This window comes from Euleptes europaea, chromosome 18 (assembly GCF_029931775.1).
Source record: "Euleptes europaea isolate rEulEur1 chromosome 18, rEulEur1.hap1, whole genome shotgun sequence".
In the NCBI taxonomy this organism is placed as follows: domain Eukaryota; kingdom Metazoa; phylum Chordata; class Lepidosauria; order Squamata; family Sphaerodactylidae; genus Euleptes; species Euleptes europaea.
In genome coordinates this window covers 15399854-15421727 of record NC_079329.1, presented here as the reverse complement: position 1 = coordinate 15421727, position 21874 = coordinate 15399854, and the positions used below count along the sequence as shown (strand labels likewise).

At 44.1% G+C, this 21874-nt stretch overlaps 1 protein-coding gene across 1 annotated transcript; it reads right to left on the bottom strand.

Moving 5' to 3' along the window:
- Positions 1–4281: 4281 nt before the first annotated feature.
- LOC130490461 (serine protease 33-like) lies at positions 4282–18104 on the bottom strand. Its single transcript, XM_056864289.1, has 6 exons — positions 18050–18104; positions 16947–16967; positions 12897–13062; positions 10546–10823; positions 9071–9252; positions 4282–4461 (listed from the first exon to the last, which is right to left on the bottom strand). The coding sequence occupies exons 1-6, from the start codon at positions 18102–18104 to the stop codon at positions 4282–4284; spliced, it is 882 nt and encodes a 293-aa protein (XP_056720267.1).
- Between the last annotated feature and the right edge of the window lie 3770 nt (positions 18105–21874).

Sequence of the window (21874 nt, the reverse complement as noted above, 5' to 3'; positions counted from 1 at the left end):
TTCCAGCTCCTGGCGGGACTCCCCGGCTTCCTGCATTCCTGAGATAACAGCCTGCTCTCAAGAGCAGTAGCCGGCAGTAACCTGAGACGACCTGGCCTAGCACACTGTGCCACCAAGTGGGCGAGCGCACCACCGTTTTGGATGCCTGCCTGCTTTCCCGTTCCGGAGGGTGTCATCTGGGGCAGCTGCCAGCTTGGGGCTCGGTCGGCTAATTATTAAGTTGATAGTTTTGTATGGCCCGCAAATGATGTTATAAATATCCAAATGGCCCTTGGCAGAAAAAAGGTTCCCCACCCATGCTGTAAAAGATAAGGAATATTATACTTTGTTATTTCCTATAGCCCAGGCTAGCCTAATCTCATCAGATCTCAGAAGCTAAGTAAGGTCGGCATTGGTTAGTATTTGGATGGGAGATCATCAAGGAATACCAGGGGTGTGACGCGGAAGCAGGCAATGGCAAACCTCTGAACGTCTCTTGCCTTGAAAACCCTACAGTGTATCATAAGTCAGCTGTGATTTGATGGCACTTTCCACCACTACCCATGCATGGGGAATAGGGTTGCCAACTGCCTATAGAGAATAAAAAATGTCCTATCCCTTCAGTAGTTTAACAGGATGTTATTTACCAGGTGCTGTTTTTGACCTCCATGCCATGAAAAACTTCAGTTGCCCAAAATATTGTTGAAGGCTTTCACGGTCAGAGTTCATTGGTTCTTGCAGGTTATCCAGGCTGTGTAACCGTGGTCTTGGTATTTTCTTTCCTGACATTTCGCCAGCAGCTGTGGCAGGCATCTTCAGAGGAGTAACACTGAAGGACAGTGTCTCTCAGTGTCAAGTGTGTAGGAAGAGTAATATATAGTCAGAAAGGGGTTGGGTTTGAGCTGAATCATTGTCCTGCAAAAAGTATCAAAGGTAATGTGCTAACCATTGTCCTATAAGTATCAAGATAATGTGCTAATGAGGGTGTGGTATGTTAATATGGAACCATTGTATCCTGAAGTTTTTGGGGCGTAGCCTGAGGAGGGGGGGTTTAGACATTACTGTGAACACTGGTAATGATGGAAAGTTGTGGGTGACACCTATAGAAAACCAACCGACAGGGGAGCTCTTCTTCATTACAATTCATAACACCCAAATCATTTAAAGAACAATTTGCCATATGGCCAACTTTTGCATTTAAAAAGAAATGCCACGAAGCAGGGTGATTTTGAAAATGTTACGTGTGCCTTACGGGAAACCTTGACTAAGAGAGGTTATCCTGTCGTAAGAAAGCAAAAAGAAGAGCAGATGCACGCAACCGTGAGGAATTAAGAGTAGAGCGAAGCAGCAAGATAGGTTTGTTAGTTCACTCCAATATACCCCGTTGGTAGGTGGGATTAAAAGAATATTAAACAGACACTGGCATATACTAAATACTATTCCAGGCTGTTCCACACCCCCTTTGATTGGGTATCGGTGTACTGTATCTTTAAGGGACAGGCTGGTGCACTCGGAGATCAAAACGAGTTCTGTTATCTCCAATACAGAGGGCCACTTTCGCTGTGGGTCCTGCGCAATGTGCGCATATGCTCTGCTAGTTAAGAGGTTTACCTACATTAAGACGGGGTTTAGTTTTGAACTTAAATCATTTACTAACTGCAATTCATCCAATGTGATTAATGCCCTGGTTTGCCCATGCCAATTGATTTACATAGGAAAGACTCGCCACCCATTGAATTTGTGTATTGGGGAGCACCGCTCACGCATTAGGAATGATGTGGTTGAAACCCTGGTCGTGGATCATTTTAGAAAATTCAAGCACCTGGACACGGACCTTCGGTTTTTTGCTTTATGGCAATTTCAGCGTTAAAAGTATGTTAGATCCAACATACAAAAGATCAAGAGGCTCGCTTCATTACTATGTTTAATATGGTAGTTCCCAATGACTTGTATGCCGCATGTGATTTTTCAGGATTTCCATAAGTTTTGTTTAGGATCACTCCCATAATGATGAACTAATGCCCTGAGTTCCTCCCTGAATGATTTTAAACACCTGTAATTCTTTGTGAATGTATGGCACTCGATATGAAGCAGTGAAACGTCTATACAACGTGTTACTTTGTGTTGTAAAAAGCTGGTAGGTAAATTGAAATGATGATTGTGGATTATTGCGTGCTTATCTGAAGCTTTGTTTATAATGTGCACAGCTTCAATATTAGTATATTGTGTATTATTAGGGGAAAGGCATCAATATGAAGTGGTGATATGCCTATGAAATATTGGATGTATTCTGACCCGCTGAAATTGGCTGAAATTATAAAAATAGGCAACTGGTGGAAAAAAACAGCAGAGTGGCAGAAACACAATGGGATTGCACTGAAGAAAGGGTGGCTGAAGATGATTATAACTGAAACAGGGAGAAGCTACCGAAAACCTGTAACACCCATTCCACCCATTTGTTTGGACTGCTACCATTATTGTATTATTGTTTTGAACAAATAACAATACCAAGGCCACTGTTTGCGTCGTTAGAAAGAATGAGGATGCACTTGTAATTTGTCTTAAATGAATATGAAGACTTATTTGCGACTATAGTTGAACCATTTGAAGCTGTGTTTTGATTTATTATATTATAAGGGTTAAATTGATGCCATAGTGGCTGCGTATTTCTCATCCATTTTGACTTTATCAGCTCAAGCTCTGTTTTTGATACCACCTGGAAGTTGGCAACTCTAGCAGTATCCCAACACTTGCTTTATTATCATCTCTCTAGGTGAAAAGAACAAATACATATTTTTGTGTCTTCTGTCTGTCCTTCATTGGCATCCAATGAGTGTACCTTTCTTTTCTTTTTTTTCTTTCTTTTTTGCCATCTGGTCAAAGCTGACTTATGGCAACCCCATGGGGTTTTCAAGGCAAGAGACCGTCGGAGGTAGTTTGCCGTTGCCTGCCTCCTCCTCGTGCCCTGGATTTCCTTGGTGGTTTCCCATCCAAATACTAGCCAAGTCCGACCCTGCTTAGAGATCTGACGAGATCAGGCTAGACTTAGCTATCCAGGTCAGGGCTCCTGTGCTTATAGCTTGATTCTGTTGCAGGTATATTTTCATAAAAGCACCACTGAAGTCAGTCAAGCTTACACAGAAGCAAATATGCCTATTACTGCAAACCTAATGCCTAAAAAAATGAAGTTTTTTCTCCTAAATGAAGTTCTCCTAAAATCTGCCTTCAAGACCCATGGGGAACAACCCATGCGGGTTTTTCCGAACATGGATTTTATACACAGAAAGAGCTCAATAGTAGACAAGTCAAGTTTATTAATACAGTCGACTGACCAATCACGTGCCAACCCATCAAAATTTCCAGACACAATAGTTTTGCACCGCAGAATCACAGACTGCCCGTACCTATAAAGGTGTAAGGTCAATAAAAGCAAACCCTGGTTAAAATTATCACATTAAAATTGATAAAATTGTAAAATAGCCGAACAATCATTCTCTAATAAAGCTCTGCGTATTTTTTAATAGCAATAGAGCAAAACATGGCAGCTTGGAGTGTAAGCGGAGGGTCTTCTCCTAATAGGAGTTTCTTTGCCAAAAGATCAACTGACTCATCAGGAAATTTACCAAGTAGGGGGGAAATAAGCTTTGATCTAACTTCGTGGTAGAATGGGCAACATATCAGTGCATGTTCATGGCTTCAATGTCCCCTGTTCCACACGGACATAACCTCTCTGAACTAGGGATCTTCTTATATTTCCCTTCAAAAACAGCCAATGGTAGGGCCTGGCATCTGGCAAGGGTAAAGGCCTTCCTATAATTAATACACTCAAGATGATAAAAATAAGCTGCAGGTGAGACCAAGTATCTAGATTTATCAAGTACTAGGGAAAATGGTGATTTTCCAAGGTCTGGCTGGTGTCCAATGTCTTCCACCCTTTGCTTCAAGGAACATGATGCTTGATCTACACCCATGGCTAACAGGGTAGGTGGAGAAAGGCCCAGGCAAGCGAGCTCAATAATAAAATATATGTTCTGTGTGAAGATCCAAGATTCCACCCCCAGGACCACCAAATAAAGACTGGAAAGGCCTCTAACTATGGCTTTGGAGAACTCCATTAACACCAGTGAAAGCTGACAATACGTGGGTTGGCGTCTCAATTGTAGCATAGCTCTGTGGCAGAGCACCTGATTTGTATGCCGAAGGTCCCAAGTTTAACCCCAGTATCTCCAGTTAAGACAGCGAGTGATGGGAAAGATGGGAGAACCAATCAGAGAACACAGTATGGGGCTAAATTGACCATTGTCAATTAGCACACGGGAGATGGGCTCCACTTCTAGTGTGTTGAATCCAGTCCATGTAGGAGGTAATCCGGGTGTAGACGCCAGGTTGGTTGGCCTTCTCACAGCCAAACCCGAAGCTCACCACTCCAGCCAGGAACCAAGTGCCATTCTGCTTGCAGGCCAGGGGTCCCCCTGAGTAGCCCTGGAAAGACAGAAAGAAGGAAACATGGGACACGGTTGCATTTGCGTAAAAAGACAGGAAAGAGTTCACAGCCCATTCAAGGAAATGCTTCCCCCACCCCAGTCTAGACATGAGGGCAGGAAACCTGATTACAGTATATCAGTTGCAAGCGGGGGTGAACTCTTAGCATGCTCAGAGGCACTTCTTCTTTCACCAGGGAAGATGTTAAACTCATCTCTCTAGGAGAGCCAGCATGGTGTAGTGGTTAAGAGCAGCGGTTTGGAGCAGTGGACTTTGATCTGGAGAAACGGGTTTGATTCCCCACTCCTCCACATGAGCGGCGGAGGCTAATCTGGTGAACTGGATTTGTTCCCCCACTCCTACACACAAAGCCAGCTGGTTGACCTTGGGCTAGTCACAGCTCTCTTAGAGCTAGGGTTGCCAACTACCAGGTAGTAGAAGATCTCCTGCTAATTCAACTGATCTCCAGCCGATAGAGATCACCTGGAGAAAAAATGGCCACTTTGGCAATTGAACTCTATGGCATTGAAGTCTATTAACCAACAGGGAGGTTAAAAGTTCGTTACGACATTCTATGTTGAAACTACAATAAAATAAGACACGAGCAACCGTTTCAATACAATTGTTGCCACAAGGGCAAAGCCTGTCAGAGGGATTTTCTGAAATCTGCCTTCAAGTAGCGCAGATGGCAAAACATTAAGGGCAAAAATGCACGGTCACTTACTGCAGTTTCTGCGCAGTTTCCTCCCTGTTTATTCCCAATTTCACCCAGGATCAAATCCTCGCAAACGAACGGCGCTTGATTTGCTGCTGGCTGAGCGATATGTCGACTCAAAACGAACCCGGTTTTGCAATCAAGGAGCCAAACCTTTATCCCTGGCTCGTCTTAATTGCTTAATTTCCTTGAGGTAGAGGATCTGGAGATAGAATGGCTCTCATTGGCTGAGCTGCCCAGATCTTGAAAAGGCAGGGCAGATAGACCTATCCAGTGATGGCAGTAGAGTCTGAATCGACCAATCACCAGGGGGAGGGGGCGTTGCTGATCTTGAAAAGGCAGGGCATATAGACCTATCCAGTGATGGCAGTAGAGTCTGAATCAACCAATCACCAGGGGAAGGGGGCGTTGCTGAACGACCAGGAAGCATGTCTCTCTCACATTTTCTGTTTTCACGGAGGGATCAGCACATAGTTTAAGCACAGATCAACAAAGGTAATGTGTACAGATTCTCCCCCAGCCCGGGTTCATTTAATCCTGGCTGGAACGGGGAGGAAACTGGGCAGAAACTGGAGTAAATGGCCGTGCGTTTTTGACCTAAATCTGGCCAGAGTAATGGTTCTACAGTGAGAAGGATCACACAGGTGAGATAAGTATGGGGAGGGATGATAAACATCAAAAGGTACCCCTAAATTTGATGGGGAGCATGTTTTATTAGTAGCACTGTTTAGGTCTTGAAGTCCTATATCTAAGAGCCTGCATTTTATCCTTTGAAAAGCTTCTGCCTCAGTAAGCATAAGCAAGGAGTCGAGGTTAAAGCCAATAGATTTAATTTTGCTCTCAATATGTTGAAGCAAAATATTGTCGAAGGCTAACAAAGCCTACAGTCCACAATAGCCATGCAGATTAGCTTTGGATTTCACACATTAACAGATCACTTCAGGATACAATGGTTCCATATTAACATACCCCACCCTCATTAGCACATTATCTTGATACTTACAGGACAATGATTAGCACATTACCTTTGATACTTTTTGCAGGACAATGATTCAGCTCAAACCCAACCCCTTTCTGACTATATATTACTCTTCCTACACATTTGACACTGAGAGACATTGTCCTTCAGTGTTACTCTTCTGAAGATGCCTGCCACAGCTGCTGGCGAAACGTCAGGAAAGAAAATACCAAGACCACGGTCACCCAGCCCGGATAACCTACAAGAACCAATGTTGAAGCAACTTTGAAGCATGTGACTCCATGAGCATATAGTAGATAAGGGAAAATAAATCTGCCTTAAAATGGAGGCGTAACCAGAATTTTACAGTCATGAGCCATGCTCTTGTTTCTAGTAGCACTTGGCCAGTTTACAAGCACAATGCGGCATATGGGACACAATAGGGCATGCACATTATTTTTCAGAGGAATTTGGCTTGGGTGCTTTCCAGTGGATAACCTAGTGCACTAATCCAGACAGGAATTCCATACAGCAATTGCACGTTGACTTTGGCTTTAGTTAAAGACCTTAAGGGCAGCAGGAATATATTGATTTCCTCTATTGAAAAAAGCCTGAATAATTGCTAATGAGCTAAGTTCTGCTGATTTAGTTGCAAATTGATAATGGGTTTTCCAAGATGCATTATGATGGAAATAAATGCCTAAATACTTAAAATATTTGATCTGCTCAAGTGAGTTGCCACCAATTATCCATTTCAGTGGTTTCCAGGACTTTGAGAATACCAGGACCTTAGATTTTCATCGTTCCACACCAGACCATTTGCAGTACAATACTCTATTAAGAGCTCTCTCAGGGCCACCTACCCAACAAGGTGTCTGTTGGGAGGGGAGGGGAGGTGATTGTAAACTGGTTTGAGTATCCCTTAAGGGGTAGAGAAAGTCGGCATACAAAAAACAATTATTCTTCTTAAACTAGACATGATACACATATCCACCCCATTCATCCATAACCGTAACTCAAAATTTGCAGAGTACGAGTAGGGAAGCCTCTGCCCCATGGTGCTTCCAAGTTATTCCAGCAGAGGGTGAGTTTGAGTAGGAGAGGGATTCTGTGTCCAATACTTTACAGAAAAGGTGGATGCTGAGAGGGGATTTGAAGGGAGGTAGAAGGGGGGCATGACACCATGATTCTGGGAGGTAGTTTCCATATAAAGGGCAGCAAGGGGGGGAAGGTGGAGTCATTTAGGGGAGCAAGCAGGAGATAGATGGCCGAGGCTGGGGCAGCTGGAAGATCATAGGTTACAAGGAGCCATCCATTGCTGAAGTGTACAGACATGTTAAGGAACTGGGGGGCTTCTACCTCAGCCACATGCTCCACACCCACATTTCTATCAAATTTATTTCATGTACTTAATTTATACCCTAACTTTCTCCTAGGGTTGCCAACCTCCAGATGGTGGCTGGAGATCTCCCGCGATTACAACTGATCTCCTGGTGATAGAAATCAGTTCGCCTGGAGAAAATGGCTGCTCTGGCAATTGGACTCTATGGCATTGAGGTCCCTCCCCTCCCCAAACCCCTCCCTCCTCAGGTTCTACCCCCAAAATCTCCAGGTATTTCTCAACCTGGAGCTGGGAACCCTGCTTTCTCCCCAGATGGGAACCCAAAGTAGCAGCCTATGACTAGGGTTGCCAGGTCTCTCTTTGCCACCAGCGGGAGGTTTTTGGGGCGGAGTCTGAGGAAGGCGGGGTTTGCAGAAGGGAGGGACTTCAATACCATAGAGTTCAATTGCCAAAGTGGCCATTATTCTCCAGGTGAACTGATTTCTATCCGCGGGAGATCAGTTGAATTAGCAGGAGATCTCCTGCTACTACCTGGCAGTTTAATGTAAACAATGGGTCTGTGCTGTATTAACCAGAGTTATACCAAAAAATCAGCACGAGGGCTCTGCTTTTAAACATAAGATTATATTCACCAATTAAAAGTTGCAAGTTTCCCTTATTTAAGTCTGACCTTTGGCTGCAGGAAGACAGCCACAGCATGATTTATATCTTGGTTTGTTTTTGAATTTCATTTGGACTCTCTAGCAGCTTACACTTGAGTAACGGACTCTTTTACAGCTTACACTTGAATAACTGATTCTGAAATTGAATGGTGTGACTGAACACTTTGTATTATTTTGTTTAAATGTGTTATTTTGATTTCAATGTATATAGTGCTACTTAAATAAGGGAAACTTGCAACTTGTAATTGGTGAATATAATCTTATGTTTAAAAGCAGAGCCCTCGTGCTGATTTTTTGGTATAACTACCTGGCAGTTGGCAACCCTACCTATTACCCTTCTTTTAAGGTCATCATAACTACTTCCTCCCTGTTTCACCAACCCCATCTCATGTCTTGGGAAGCATTAATACTGAAATCTCCAGGAAGAGACCTTCTAGCAACATCATCCTCCCAAATGTGGCTTCCATGCTAGGCAGGGTTGCCAGCTCTGGGGTGGGAAATACCTGGAAATTTTGGAGCTGGAGCTTAAGGAGGGTGGCGTTTGGGGAAGGGGGGAATTCAAAAGGGTACAATGCCATAGAATCCACCTTCCAAAGCATCCATTTTCTCCAGGTAAGCTGATCTCTGTCGCCTGGAGATCAGTTGTAATAGCAGATCTCCAGCCACCACTTGGAGGTTGGCAACCCTACTACTAGGTGCCAATTTCTAGCTGGAGGTGGGAGCTGACCACCTTCGGGCTCCCGGAAGCAGACATTTCCCCCGCGTATTTACAGGAAGCACCTTTTTTAATGAAATCCCATCTGCTGCTAAATAATTCTCCCATCAAAAGTCACAGCAATCCATATTTAAAGGCCCACGTGTAAAAGAAACAAGAAGCCCTTGCCACACAGTAGGCCTCTTGCTCTCGGCTCTGCCTGAGCCAGAGATCTTACCTGGCATACATGCTTCTTCCCTTCCGGGTACCCAGTGCAGATCATGTCTTCGTGGATCAGCCTGTAGCCTTCCGGCACATCCTCAGTGTCGAAGAAGGTGTTGTAGTGGTACATGTTGTCACAGTCCTCCACGCCTAGGATGGGCACCTCCACCTCCTGCAGGGTCCGAGTGAGAAAGGGGGCTGGGAAAGGGGGAGGGGGGACTGAGACTGGGCTCAAACTGGAGAAAAAGACTCAACATTTCTTCTCATGCTCACTGGGACTTTGGCATTGTGATCCCAAAGAGTGATATACTTCTAGGTCCACTGAAGTCAATAGTCTGACATAGGGTTGCCAACCTCCAGGTGACTCTTGTCGTCTCATGGCGTGACCAAAATACGATAGCCGCAGTTTAGTCATTTTAGCTTCTAGGGTCAGTTCTGGCTTGATTTTTTTTTGTAATGGTATACCAATATAAATGTTGGAGTGAGCAACTTAGCATGTCTGGACATTAGGGGGCGCTACATCACTTTAAGTGTGTATAAGTGTTATCCCCTTGAATGGGATGTCCCTCTCTTTCTCTTAACCCTTTGATCCCTCCTCTCTCTGTGTGTCCATTGTTCTTCCCACCCTACAGATGGATCTTCATGGAGTCACGTGTATAGGAGTCTCTCCTATAGAAACAATGCCTCATACTCTCATACACATGATGCCGGATCAGCTTGGCCTACTGTTGCCAACCTCCAGGTATTAGCTGGAGATCTCCTGCTATTGCAACTGATCTCCAGCCAAGAGAGATCAGTTCACCTGGAGAAAAGGGCCACTTTGGCCATTGGACTCTATGGCATTGAAGTTCCTCCCCTCCCCAAACCCCACCCTCCTCAGGTTCCGCCCAAAAACTGTTGTGCCTAAATATAAGGGCTGGTTTAAAATACTATGTACTCATATGCACACACATAAAAGATGTAGGGAAGTTGGCATCCAAAGGCTTTGAACCAACAAATCATACTCTCACTGCCTGGTACTGCCTCTCACCATAATGAGAGAGAGCTGTCTTTGACAGACACAGTTACTCTTACATCTATCCTTAGGAATGTAGTTTCTGTTTCCTAGCTCACAAGATCAAGCACCCGCTTAGTTACGCCTTCGGGCAATATCTATAGGCTATGCTAATTAACTTGCTGGTAGACACCTATTGTGTATTGGTTCTTTTGTAATACGAAATGTTTCCTTGTAAGGCAATGTACCTTCCCCCGATCCTAAAGTATAAAGGATCTATCCCATGCTTTGTTCCTTTGTGAGTAACCCTGTGCCTTATCTGTGGTTAACTCACCCAGCTCTGTGTTTAGCTAAATAAAGAACTGTTTGCTTTTGAACTTAACCTCCTCCTTGCTGTCTGTTCATTGGACTCTATAAGACAGCCAGGCACTTCAAAACCTCCCGCCAATGGCGAAGAGGGACTTAGCAACCCTAGACTCCACCAAGCTCGTTCTTACCTCTCTCATAGAGGTGGCCCCAACCGGTCACCCAGCATGACATTCCAGCGGGGAAGGGGTCCAGATCCAAAGTAGCAGGCAGACAGATGGGCAAGATGGTCCGGGAGAACTGGACGGGCTCTTCCAGCTGCAGGAGTGCGATGTCGGCGCTCAGCCCTTTTCCGGCGTAATTCGGATGCACTATGATTTTGCTGATGCCGGACGAGACCATGCTGGGCAAAGGTTTGGGGAGCTCATATTCTCCCAGGTGCACGCGATACTCGTCTGGGACCAGCGGTCTGGATGGTGGGGGGAAATCCAAAGAAAAATTAGGGCGGGGCATCAAACTTATTTTTTACAAGGGCCGGATGTGACATAAATGTCACTTGGTTGGGCCGGGCCATTCCTCGCCAGCCCAGATGAGGAGGTGGCTGCCTCAGCTGGCTTGCTGGCCGGATAGGAGCTCTCAAGGGGCTCTGTGTTTGGCACCCCTTCTGCTAAGTTTAAGCCTATACTCAGCCTCAGGGTTCATTTGGTCTGGAGACCAAGCCTTATGAGGAAAGGCGGAGGGACAGGGTTGCCAGATCCCTCTTCGCCACCGGCAAGAGGTTTTCGGGGCAGAGCCTGAGAGCGGGGGTTGGGGAGGGGAGAGACTTCAATGCCATAGAGTCCAGTTCCCAAAGCGGCCATTTTCTCCAGGTGAACTGATCTCTACCGGTTGGAGATCAGTTGTAAAAGCAGGAGATCTCCAGCTAGTTCCTGGAGGTTGGCAACTCTACTAATTAGGACTGCCAACCTCCAGGTGGGGCCTAGAGATAGGGTTGCCAGCTCCAGGTTGGGAAATACCTGGAGATTTTTGGGATGGAGCCTGAAGAGGGCAGGGTTTGGTGAGGGGAGGGACTTCAGTGCCATAGAGTCCAATGAACACAAACTGATTTGAAATTAAAGAAAAATAGTGTTATTGTCACACATAATATTCTAGATTGGTGTTGAATTCACACACATGCCAATATCATAAACATATGATATTGGGATTGTGTATATGTTTATGATATTGACATGTGTGTGAATTCAACACCAATCTAGAATATTATGTGTGACAATAACACTATTTTTCTTTAATTTCAAATCAGTTTGTGTTCATTATATACTAATGAACATTGTGTATATTATAAAGTATACTAAGTGGTATATTATATTGTACACCGCATATCTTAAATTTGAGCCCATATGCTGGTTGTTGCAACCACCTGGAGGTTGGCAACCCTACCTAAAGATCTCCAAGCATTACAACTCATCTCAAGTACAGAGATGAATTCCCTTGGAGAAAATGGCTGCTTTGGTGGGTTGGCTCTATCCTCAGATCTCCAGGAATCTCCCAGCCCAGAGTTGGCATCCCCATCTGGCTCACTACACTACATCAGAGACCAAATAAATACCAAAGAGCAAGGAGATGCTAATAGATTAGCCAGCACAGGAGTGTAATATCTGTATCCTGATGCCTAGTAATAGTAACTCATATTTATATAGAAAATTTCAGTGTTCAATACATCTGACCCACATTCTATCAGCACTCACGATAAATGGATTGGTCTAATGAGCCACTCCTTACCTGGACATCCATATTCCAGGTTCGTAAATAATTGATTCCAATCACAACTCACAGATTATACCATTTTGGCATTAGCGACGGTAGAATTGGTCCATTGTTAAATTTATACTGATCCTGGCACAACACACTGCCATCCCTCTGTCTCCCCCTAGTGGTGCAGAGGAGGTAGTGCCTCCTCAGCCTCTTTTCCTCACCCTTTGAAGCGAAATGTTTAATACGGTCTCAGACCAACAATAAAAAACTTTTACATAATAAAAATAGTATCTATATACATCAATAAATATATAATCAAACATTCATAGGGGAACTATTAAAAACATAAGCTTAATTAGAACACAGTTAAAACTCATCCGTTGGGTTCGACCCATGCTCAGCTAGTCTTCATAATTCGCCATCCAGATTTGGCCATTTTAAAAGCTAGCTCGCCCTAGTGGTGCAGAGGAGGTAGTGTTTCCTCAGCCTCTTTTCCTCACCCTTTGAAGTGAAATGTTTAATACGGTCTCAGACCAACAATGAAAAACTTTTACATAATAAAAATAGTATCTATATACATCAATACATCAATAAATATATAATCAAACATTCGTAGGGGAACTATTAAAAACATAAGCTTAATTAGAACACAGTTAAAACTAATTCATTGGGTTCGACCCATGCTCGTCTAGTCTTCATAATTCGCCATCCAAATTTGGCCATTTTAAAAGCTAACTCCCCCTAGTGGTGCAGAGGAGGTAGTGCCTCCTCAGCCTCTTTTCCTCACCCTTCGAAACAATGCGCGGCCGTCACCACCCACTGGGACGAGATGAGGCTCCCGCCACAAATGTGCACCCTGTTTTTCCGTATGCTGACTTGCCAGGGCCATTTCCCTTCAGCAGCATTCTCCCTCCCAACGATCCAAGGGGAAGACACTTTGGGCCGGCCACAGGCTGTGGGGAGAAGAGAGAGAGGCACGGGAGAGGGCAGAGTTAAGGTGAGCATTCTTCCATAGCAAATACAACGAGTGCCACAGAGTTACTGAGGCCAAATATTTTTATCTTCAGGAGGAGTATCTCTTCCATTACAGGATGTGCAATCAATCAATCAAAACCAAATGGCTTTTGAGAAGAAGAAAACAAAGAAGAAGAGGAGGAGGAGGGACAGGTGTAGTGATGAACAGGATGAATGGAAGCTGTACCCGCATGGAAAATCCACAGCTGGGCTGAGCGCCATGTTTCCTGGACTCTCCAGGAAAAATCCAAGAAATGTTCAAATTGGGGTGCTAAATAGCACCTCAACCCGGTCCTAAACAGTGGACTCGGGAAGCAGGAATTCCCTGCAGCCATATATGCGGTTTGACCTCCAGAACTCTCCGAGGGAGGCTTTTAAGCCCCTCGTAAGTTTTGATGCCGGTCCCGAGGGCAAGAGGGAAAGTCATCGCCGGAACATTTCATGGGTCATCAAGGTTCAGTCCTCCCCCTTCAATCACCATCTAAAGAAATTATCATCACCGTAACCTTATCATCCAACATCTGAGTAAGTTGCAAGAATTCTTTTGTCTTTACCTTGAAACTGGAGCTTTGGAAGATCGTAATAATCATCAATGCAATCTGCATTTCTCTGTCCAGAATATAAGTGACTTTGTTTGTTTAAAAAGAGTATAGTTGAACGGCAGGAGCCTTATCTACTCAATCTCCACTTTGGCATAACAAACGGGATGGTTGACAGACACTCTAGCTACCAATTAGAAGCCAAGGTGTTAAAAGGGGTGGGAGCGAATGGGCTAAATTCCTCTGGAGATGACGTCTTTCCGATTCATTAAAGAAAACCATCGAGACTGAAAGGGAAAGATCATACAGGAAACCAAATCGCAGGGCTTGAGGTGCGTCTTTATTGTGCAACATGCAACATATTCCTACTACTGGAAAATAAGGCGACCGAAGGTCCGTGATTTAAATAATGCCCAGCTCTCCCCCTTCTTTTACAGTCGAGCAGAGTGTCAATAAAACTTGATGGCCCTTTTACAACAACACTAATTGTTTTACAGCGGAGAGAAGATTTTGCAGCCATTTAATCCCAGGACCTGTATAATTGATGAATAGAACTACTACAAGGTTTTGGACCCTGCCAACATATTTAAAATAGCATTTCCTGGTATTGGTGAACTGTCAGAACTATTTTCAGAAATAAAAATGGGAAAGACCGACGAGAAAATACAGGAAATGTTAACAAAACACATGGATGCCTTTACTAAACAATGTGAGCAACAATCTCAGCGTCTGGCTCAGTTAACCAACATATTGACTAGTCTAACTCAAACTACCAACCAGACTAGTCAGAAATTGGACACTTTGGCAAGCGAAATTACAAATATGAAATCTCAAATATCTACAATGAAAACTGATATGGGAAAAATGGATACTTCAATTAAAAAGGCAATTGAAGAACAGAAAGATATTAAAAATAAACAGATACTTCAAGGTAATCAAATTCAAGCTATACATTTCCAACAAGAAAGCGTTATGGACCTACTGGCTACTATGGAGTTAAAATTAAGACAATCGAACGTACGTCTTCGCAATTTTCCAGAAGCAATGGGATGTACCAGAATAACGATCATAAAATCATTGGCTGACCTGATTCATATAAGTGAACAAGATCTGGATTATGCAATAAACAAAGTATATAGAATTCCTTTACCCACTAGTTTGGAGAAGACAAAGGCAAGAGATATTATGATTTCCTTTTATGATATAAGGATGAAAGATTATATTATGCAAACCCTCTATGATAATCCTTTGTCAGTGAATGGAAATCCTCTTATCATTCTTAAGGATATCCCATGACATTTGATGATGAAGAGAAATATGTACAAAGAATTTACTGGGATATTGAAGAAGAATGGAATAAGATTCTGCTGGATCTTCCCACAGGGACTCACTTTTACCTACAAAGAGGTCAGATTTACTATCTCTTCACAGGAGGAGGTTAAAAACTTTTTGAAAAATTATGAAAAAGACCTAGCTGGCCTTAACCAGGAGCCACAACATCAACAAGAAGAGGAGAAAAAGGAGTTGGCCTTGACATCTGGACAAAAAAGACAAGACTTCAAAAATAACAGTTGTTGGAAAAACAAAAATTCACAGCAAGAACAAAACTAAAAGGAAACATGCAGTTTATGGGTGATAGAGAGAAACAGAGGGCTAAACAGGGATTTAAATGATGACTAGGGAATTTTGTATATTCTGATCTAATCCTTTTACCTTAAGAACGGTTTTGAAATAAAATCTGTTACTATATATGAAATCAATAATAAACACGTACTAATTGTAAATGAATTGAATAATTTAGAATTAACTTAGTAATTAAGTTTGATGTATTTTTTTGGATTAGAACTTTTTTGCAAAAGAATAGATAAATTTATAGCTAGATGGAGGAAGGTGAGGGGGAAGTCTCTTATTTGAATACCTTTTCATTAATAGATGAATATGCTTTTCGATGACGCTGTTAAAGTTTTTTATTGTATGATTTATGAAATGAATGTGTTGTTGAAAAGTACCAGACAGTAAAATATTTTTAAAATAATAAAAATTTTATGAAAAAAAAAATCCACAGGTTGCCCTATTCCCAGAATATGCCCCTGGCAGGCTCCTCATCCACGTAAACAGAACCTCAACATAATCTCTGCGGAGGGCTTAGGTGTACAGTTAACCGAGAACCACTTGTAACAGTAGCCTCTCTGTGTCAAGCAGGAACCTCCAAGGTCCATGCAGAAGCCAGATGTTTCCAGGTGTTGCTCCAGAGCTTCTGCCAGGGCTTACTCCAGAGCTTAAGCCTCTTCCAAGGACTTTGTAAGGCAGTTTTGGTTAGGCCAGGTCTTTCATGTTTCCCGTTTTCCTGCCAATCCTGGTTCATTTCCTAAATCTCAAGGGCAGATTACAAATCTGAACAATTAACTCATGAAAAATAATATACGGTTGTTGTAAGCAGAGAGTGAGATGTGGATGTGGGAAGATAGATGCGGTTGCCACGAGTTAATGGGAAGGAATGCGCCTTCTACAAAAGAAAGGTGGGCAGAGTAATAGACAGGTAAATGAGAGGTTTTCAGGGAGAACGACTGGAACGGATGGAGAGAAAGAGAACTTGCAGGGATGCATGGAGGGTTCCAGCTCAGAAGTATTTGGGGGCATGCTCATTCTGTGTCCCCACCCCCAGGCAATATACAGCTTCCTCAATCAGTGAGAGCCAGTGTGGTGTTGTGGTTTAGAGTGGTGGTATGGAGCGGTGGACTCTAATCTGGAGAACCGGGTTTGATTCCTCACTCCTCCATGGGAGGCGGCATTCCTGGGGCAAAAGAGGCTGGGAAGCTTCCCAAAGGCAGCTCTGCCCCTAGGAACACCTCCTGGGATGCTGGCACAGGAACCTGCACCAGATGGATGCCAGAGGGAGGCTATGCTGGCAGGGGAGGCTGGTGTAGCTCCGCAGCACCCAGGCGCCAGTGGAAATGCCCCCCGTGCTGGCACAAGTGCCCATTATCATGGGATGAATGGGGACTTAAGCCACCACGGGGTCACGTTGGCTCCTAAGCTGATTCAGGGCGGGGTTAAGGAATGCACCCTAAATCTAAAAACAGGATCCGGACTTCTGTGGGGGGGGACTTTCCTTTCTGAAGACCCTAAAGCTCCTAATTCATAAAGCTTCCACCCCCTCTTTCCAACCACAGGAACCTCTTTCCTTCAAAGCCAAAGACTGAGTAGTGTCTGGCAATCCCGACTCCCAGTTAGCTTTGCATAGGTACATCTTTTTTACAGTAAAACGTGGCTGTCTTCCTTACCTGAGGGCATGGTATCAGCTCCTGGAAAAGAATTGGGGGAAAGGAGAGAGGGGTAATATTTAGAGCAGAACAAACAGCTGATATTTTGGCCCCCTCCCAGTATTTTTCAAGTGTTAAAGTCAAAATTGCATTTCATAAAATGCAGAATCTTCGCCTCAGTATTTTTCAACTGTTAAAGCCAAAATGACATCTTTCGTAAAATGCAGAATCTTTGCCTCAGTGCAGCAGGTGCCACTATTGCCTGTCCTCTGACTATCAAACAATGTAGCCACCGTCTCCCCTGTGCTGAGGTGGTGATGTGCATGCTGAGGGAGGAGAGGTATACAGTTTTGTACACCCCCCACCCAACGATAATGATTAAAAGGGGCTAATGAATATCTGAAGTGGTTATCTGAAGTTATCTGAAGAAGTGAGCTGTGACTCACGAAAGATCATACCCTGCCAGAAATTTTGTTAGTCTTTAAGGAGCTACTGGGTTCTTGCTCTTTTTCTGGGTCATATTTTTCGGCATGCCTAGGATGTCCTCTGAAGGCAGAGAGAATTGTATATTGTCTGTGGGTAACCTGGTTTTGTATCTTCCACACTATATCGTTAGATATAGTGGCGCGGAATGTGCGTGGAATTCTATCCAGGGTGCTTTCACACATGCTGAATAATGCACTTTCATTCCACTTTCAATGCACTTTAATGATTGTCTGCAAGTGGATTTTGCCATTTCACACAGTAAAATCCAACAGCAAAGTGCATTGAAAGTGGATTGAAAACGGATTATATGGCATGTGTGAAAGTGCTCTTTGTCTCAAGTAGCGCTTAGCTTTCAAGCAACCAGAGTTTTGTTCCGCTGTCTGTGTCACTGGCCCCTTTGGCTAGCCACATTTCTTATTATCAACCTGTCAGCTAGCCACTAAGATCATTTCAGCTTGATAACGGGAAAGCTTGTGATGCCAATTGCGGCACACATGAATGTTGGGAGATTGTCGAGACGAGTGAGCAAGACTTGCAGAAGAAACTGGAGAAACAGTAAGGTGAAAGAAAACTGTGCATTAAATCAGCTGCACAGCAATGAAATAGCACACGAGTATCAAAATCAGCTTTTAACTCACCGTTTAGCAGAGGCAGCGTCAGAAGCCATAGAAGGAGCACTTCGATCCTGGCCATGTTCTCAGTCTCCTCACTTGTCTGAGCAATGTCATTTAAAGCCATTTTAAAGTCAGGACAAGACATTTTCAAGCAGAAATGTATCGGCAGGGTCATAAAAAGAACAACAAAGCTTCCATTCTGGAAGAATATGGAGCTACTGTCTGCACACACACGCCCCCCGCAAGACAGAAAGAACTGAGGACTCCTGCTAATTGTCTAGATGGAAAAAGCAAAGAGTCAACAGACTCCCTGTGCTTCTATCCTGTTCGAAGAAGCTTGGATTGAGGATCCTGGCTCTCTGTCCCCGTTTCTGTAGCCTCTGCATACCTCCTTCCACAGCTGTTCCAGGTGGGAACAAATGCCTCAAGAATTAGAGGGGCGGATGCCACCCCCATGCCAGCTCCCTGAGACCAGCCACGTAGAGTGAGTTAGAGAAAGAGAAGGTGCCTGGGTTCCAAAGATTAACATGCTTTTTAAACATGATTTTTTTGCCCTGACTGGATCGCCCAAGCTAGCCTGATCTCATCAGATCTCGGAAGCTAAGCAGGGTCAGCCATGGGAGACCAGGGTTGCTATACAGAGGCAAGCAATGGCAAACCACCTCCGAACTTCTGTTGCCTTGAAAACCCCACAGGATCGCCAAAAGTCAGCTGTGAAAAGTCAGCTGTTTGCCATTCATGAACACATGAAGCTGCCTTATACTGAATCAGACCCTGGTTCCATCAAAGTCAGTATTGTCTACTCAGACTGGCAGCGGCTCTCCAGGGTCTCAGGTGGAGGTCTTTCACATCACCTACTTGCCTGGTCCCTTTAACTGGAGATGCCGGGGATTGAACCTGGGATCTTCTGCATGCCGAGCAGAGTCCCTACCACTGAGCCACTGTCCCTCCCTACCACTGAGCCACGGTCCCTCGACATTTGTTGGCAAATCACACACACTAAAATTTTGAACTTCTGGAACTCATTAGTCTGTGTCTGCATTTGTCTCGTATTGACCAACATGCGTAAATGGGAGGAAACGAGCAGAGATTTAAATGAGGCGATCGGTTTTAGGCGTCCAAGGGATCCCTCTTGCTTCGAGACCCTCCCCCCACCAGCAGAACGTTCACTTTTCTTTTCCGCTTCCAGAATTTATGCAAGATTGGATCAAAGTACTTACCTATCTTCCCACGTCTCCTCTTCCTATTCCAGGTATGTGCATGGACGCGCACTGCCTACAGTTAAGGTGAGCTGGGTCACAGCTGCCAGCAGAGCAACATAAACCTTTCTCTTCAGGTAGTCCCAGCAGACTACCAACGCAACAATAAAGTTTGCCTTTATCAATCCTATGTATACTGTATTAAAAGATAACGAAACCCCACCCAAGTATGCAAACTAAGGAACCTTTATGATTGGCTTACCTAGAAGTTCCTGATTTCTGTCACTACATAAATTATACGTCAATATCCCATAAGTCAGCTGCGACTTGACGGCACTTTACACACATACATCCCTATTCCATTGGTGAGTTTCGAATCCTCTGAGCCTTAATCAAATTCGGGACTCTGTACTTCTCACCTTTGCATAAGCAAAGAGGTTTGTCGCCAGTTTCACAACTTCTTGCCCTTCAGTGTATTGGAAGCATCTTACCTTATAAAAAGGAAAGGCTCCTAGTCTTTATGGGCACAAAGGCATCGGTTTCAACAATGTGGGCTCTGACAAAACTACAGGAGCTAAGTCTGGAAGAGATCTCAGGAGCCACCTAGTCCAGTAGCTAAGCCACATCAAAAGTGCAAGCAAAGTACAAACTACATGGCTGTAAAGCAAAAAACTAATTACATCATCTTAATAATTAATTTGAACAAGTTAATACCAATCTTCAAGTTGGTAAAAAACTAAATATATATATATTACTGGTTTCACAGAAGTGAAAAGTCCTCCTCCATTGTGTAATTCTTCTTTGAGATAAAATCCCTTTCACAGATAAAACTCTTGAGGTAATCTACTTTGGCAATATACTTGTCATTTTTAAAATAAAGAATTATTCTGAGGAAGACAACTTCAAAATGGGGAGAGAGACGGCAGCCCGTCGTTTATCTGTTTACCTTGAAGAAAGATTACAGATTTAAAGAGAGGATTTGGGTGAGATTGAATGAAAAAGCAGTTTGAATCCAGCCCGCAGGTTTGCAGTGCTATACCTGACCAGGTGTCCTCCATACCTCCAAAGGACTTATTGCTTGATGGGCCACAAACTTTTGTGTGGAACTTGACCTATCGTGAGGGGCAGGGTTCAGATTCCACGGCGAAATACACTTCTGTTCCCTTGGATTGCTGACCAGTAAGTAGTAGGGTTGCCAGCCTCCAGGTACTAGCTGGAGATCTCCTGCTATTACAACTGATCTCCAGCCGATAGAGATCAGTTCACCTGGAGAAAAATGCCACTTTGGCAATTGGACTCTATGGCATTGAAGTCCCTCCCCTCCCCAAACCCCGCCCTCCTCAGGCTCCACCCCAAATTTCAGCCCTATAGGCAAATATGATTTTTTTTTTTAAAGAATCTATACTAGTGTTGCCAGTTCCAGGTTGGGAAATTCCTGGAGATTTTGGGATGGAACCCGGGGAGGGGGGTTGGGAAGGTGAGGCACCTCATGAGGGATGTGATGCCATAGATTCCACCTCCAAATGCAGCAGAAGCTATTGAGCTCCATCAATTGACCGTCAGAATCCACTTGACTCCAGCTTCACCCCAGGGATGCTCTCTGAACTCCCAGAACTTTTTAAAAAAATGTTCAGAGTTGACAACCTGAGGCCCAGTTCACCTTTGGAGACTCGGGAAACAGCCAACTTCTTTCGGGGCAATGAAGACGAACAACTCCCAAGAATTCATCTGCAAGATTTCAGAGGATTTTCTGTCGTTCATTAGCTTGAGGCAACTGGTGTTCCAAGTTGCACTTGTTAAAGTCTAATCTTTTAATTACCATTCACTAGATGCAGGAGCAAAACAATGACAGACATCTTTGGCTGGAACTCAGAGACATTCAGGGCCACTAAGATGGGACTATTTTTCAGTGAGAACCTTTGATGCAATTGACTTAATTGCCGTTGCGGTCACGATATGGCTTTTTACTTTTCCTTCATTCTATGTCCTTTTATACTTATTTAAAAAATAAAAAATATGTTATATTATGTGTTATTGTTTGAGCATGTCTGGGGTGGTGCACAGGGCACGCAGAAGCCATGCCATTCTTTTGGATGATGAGAATTGCTAAAGTGGCTCTCCATGACCCACGGACTGAGTACCACTTCAGATGCTAGTGTTTGTATAATAAAGCCTTCGTATTGATATTTCAGTACCACTTCACTATACCATCCTGGCTCTCTCAGTTTCAGGGGTGGGAAACATCAGGCTCGGGGGCCGTTTAAGGCCCGCCAAATCATTTGGTCTGGCCCTTTGTGGGTCCTGGCAGATCTCTAAGTCAGAAGGATTGAAGAATGGTGATCCACCCCCTCCCACGGACAGGAATAGCCTCTATTCAAGGAACCTCTTTTCCCCCTTGCAGAAGAGTCATTAGCTATGGAGCTGCTAGGACCGCCCAAGAAACTGTGTTAACCCTTCCCCACCCGGGCCATGGAGAAATGTATTCCCTCTGTACTACAAGAAGGCTGGGGGCAGAAGTGGCTACAATGGAGAGGTTAAAGGAGGCAGGGCCAGAATGTGCGGTGGGGGGGAGGGAGTTCTTAGCCAGTGTGTCCTCATTTCATCCCTGCAGGCGGAGGTAGCAGGAGCCACATGAAGCTGCCTTGTACCG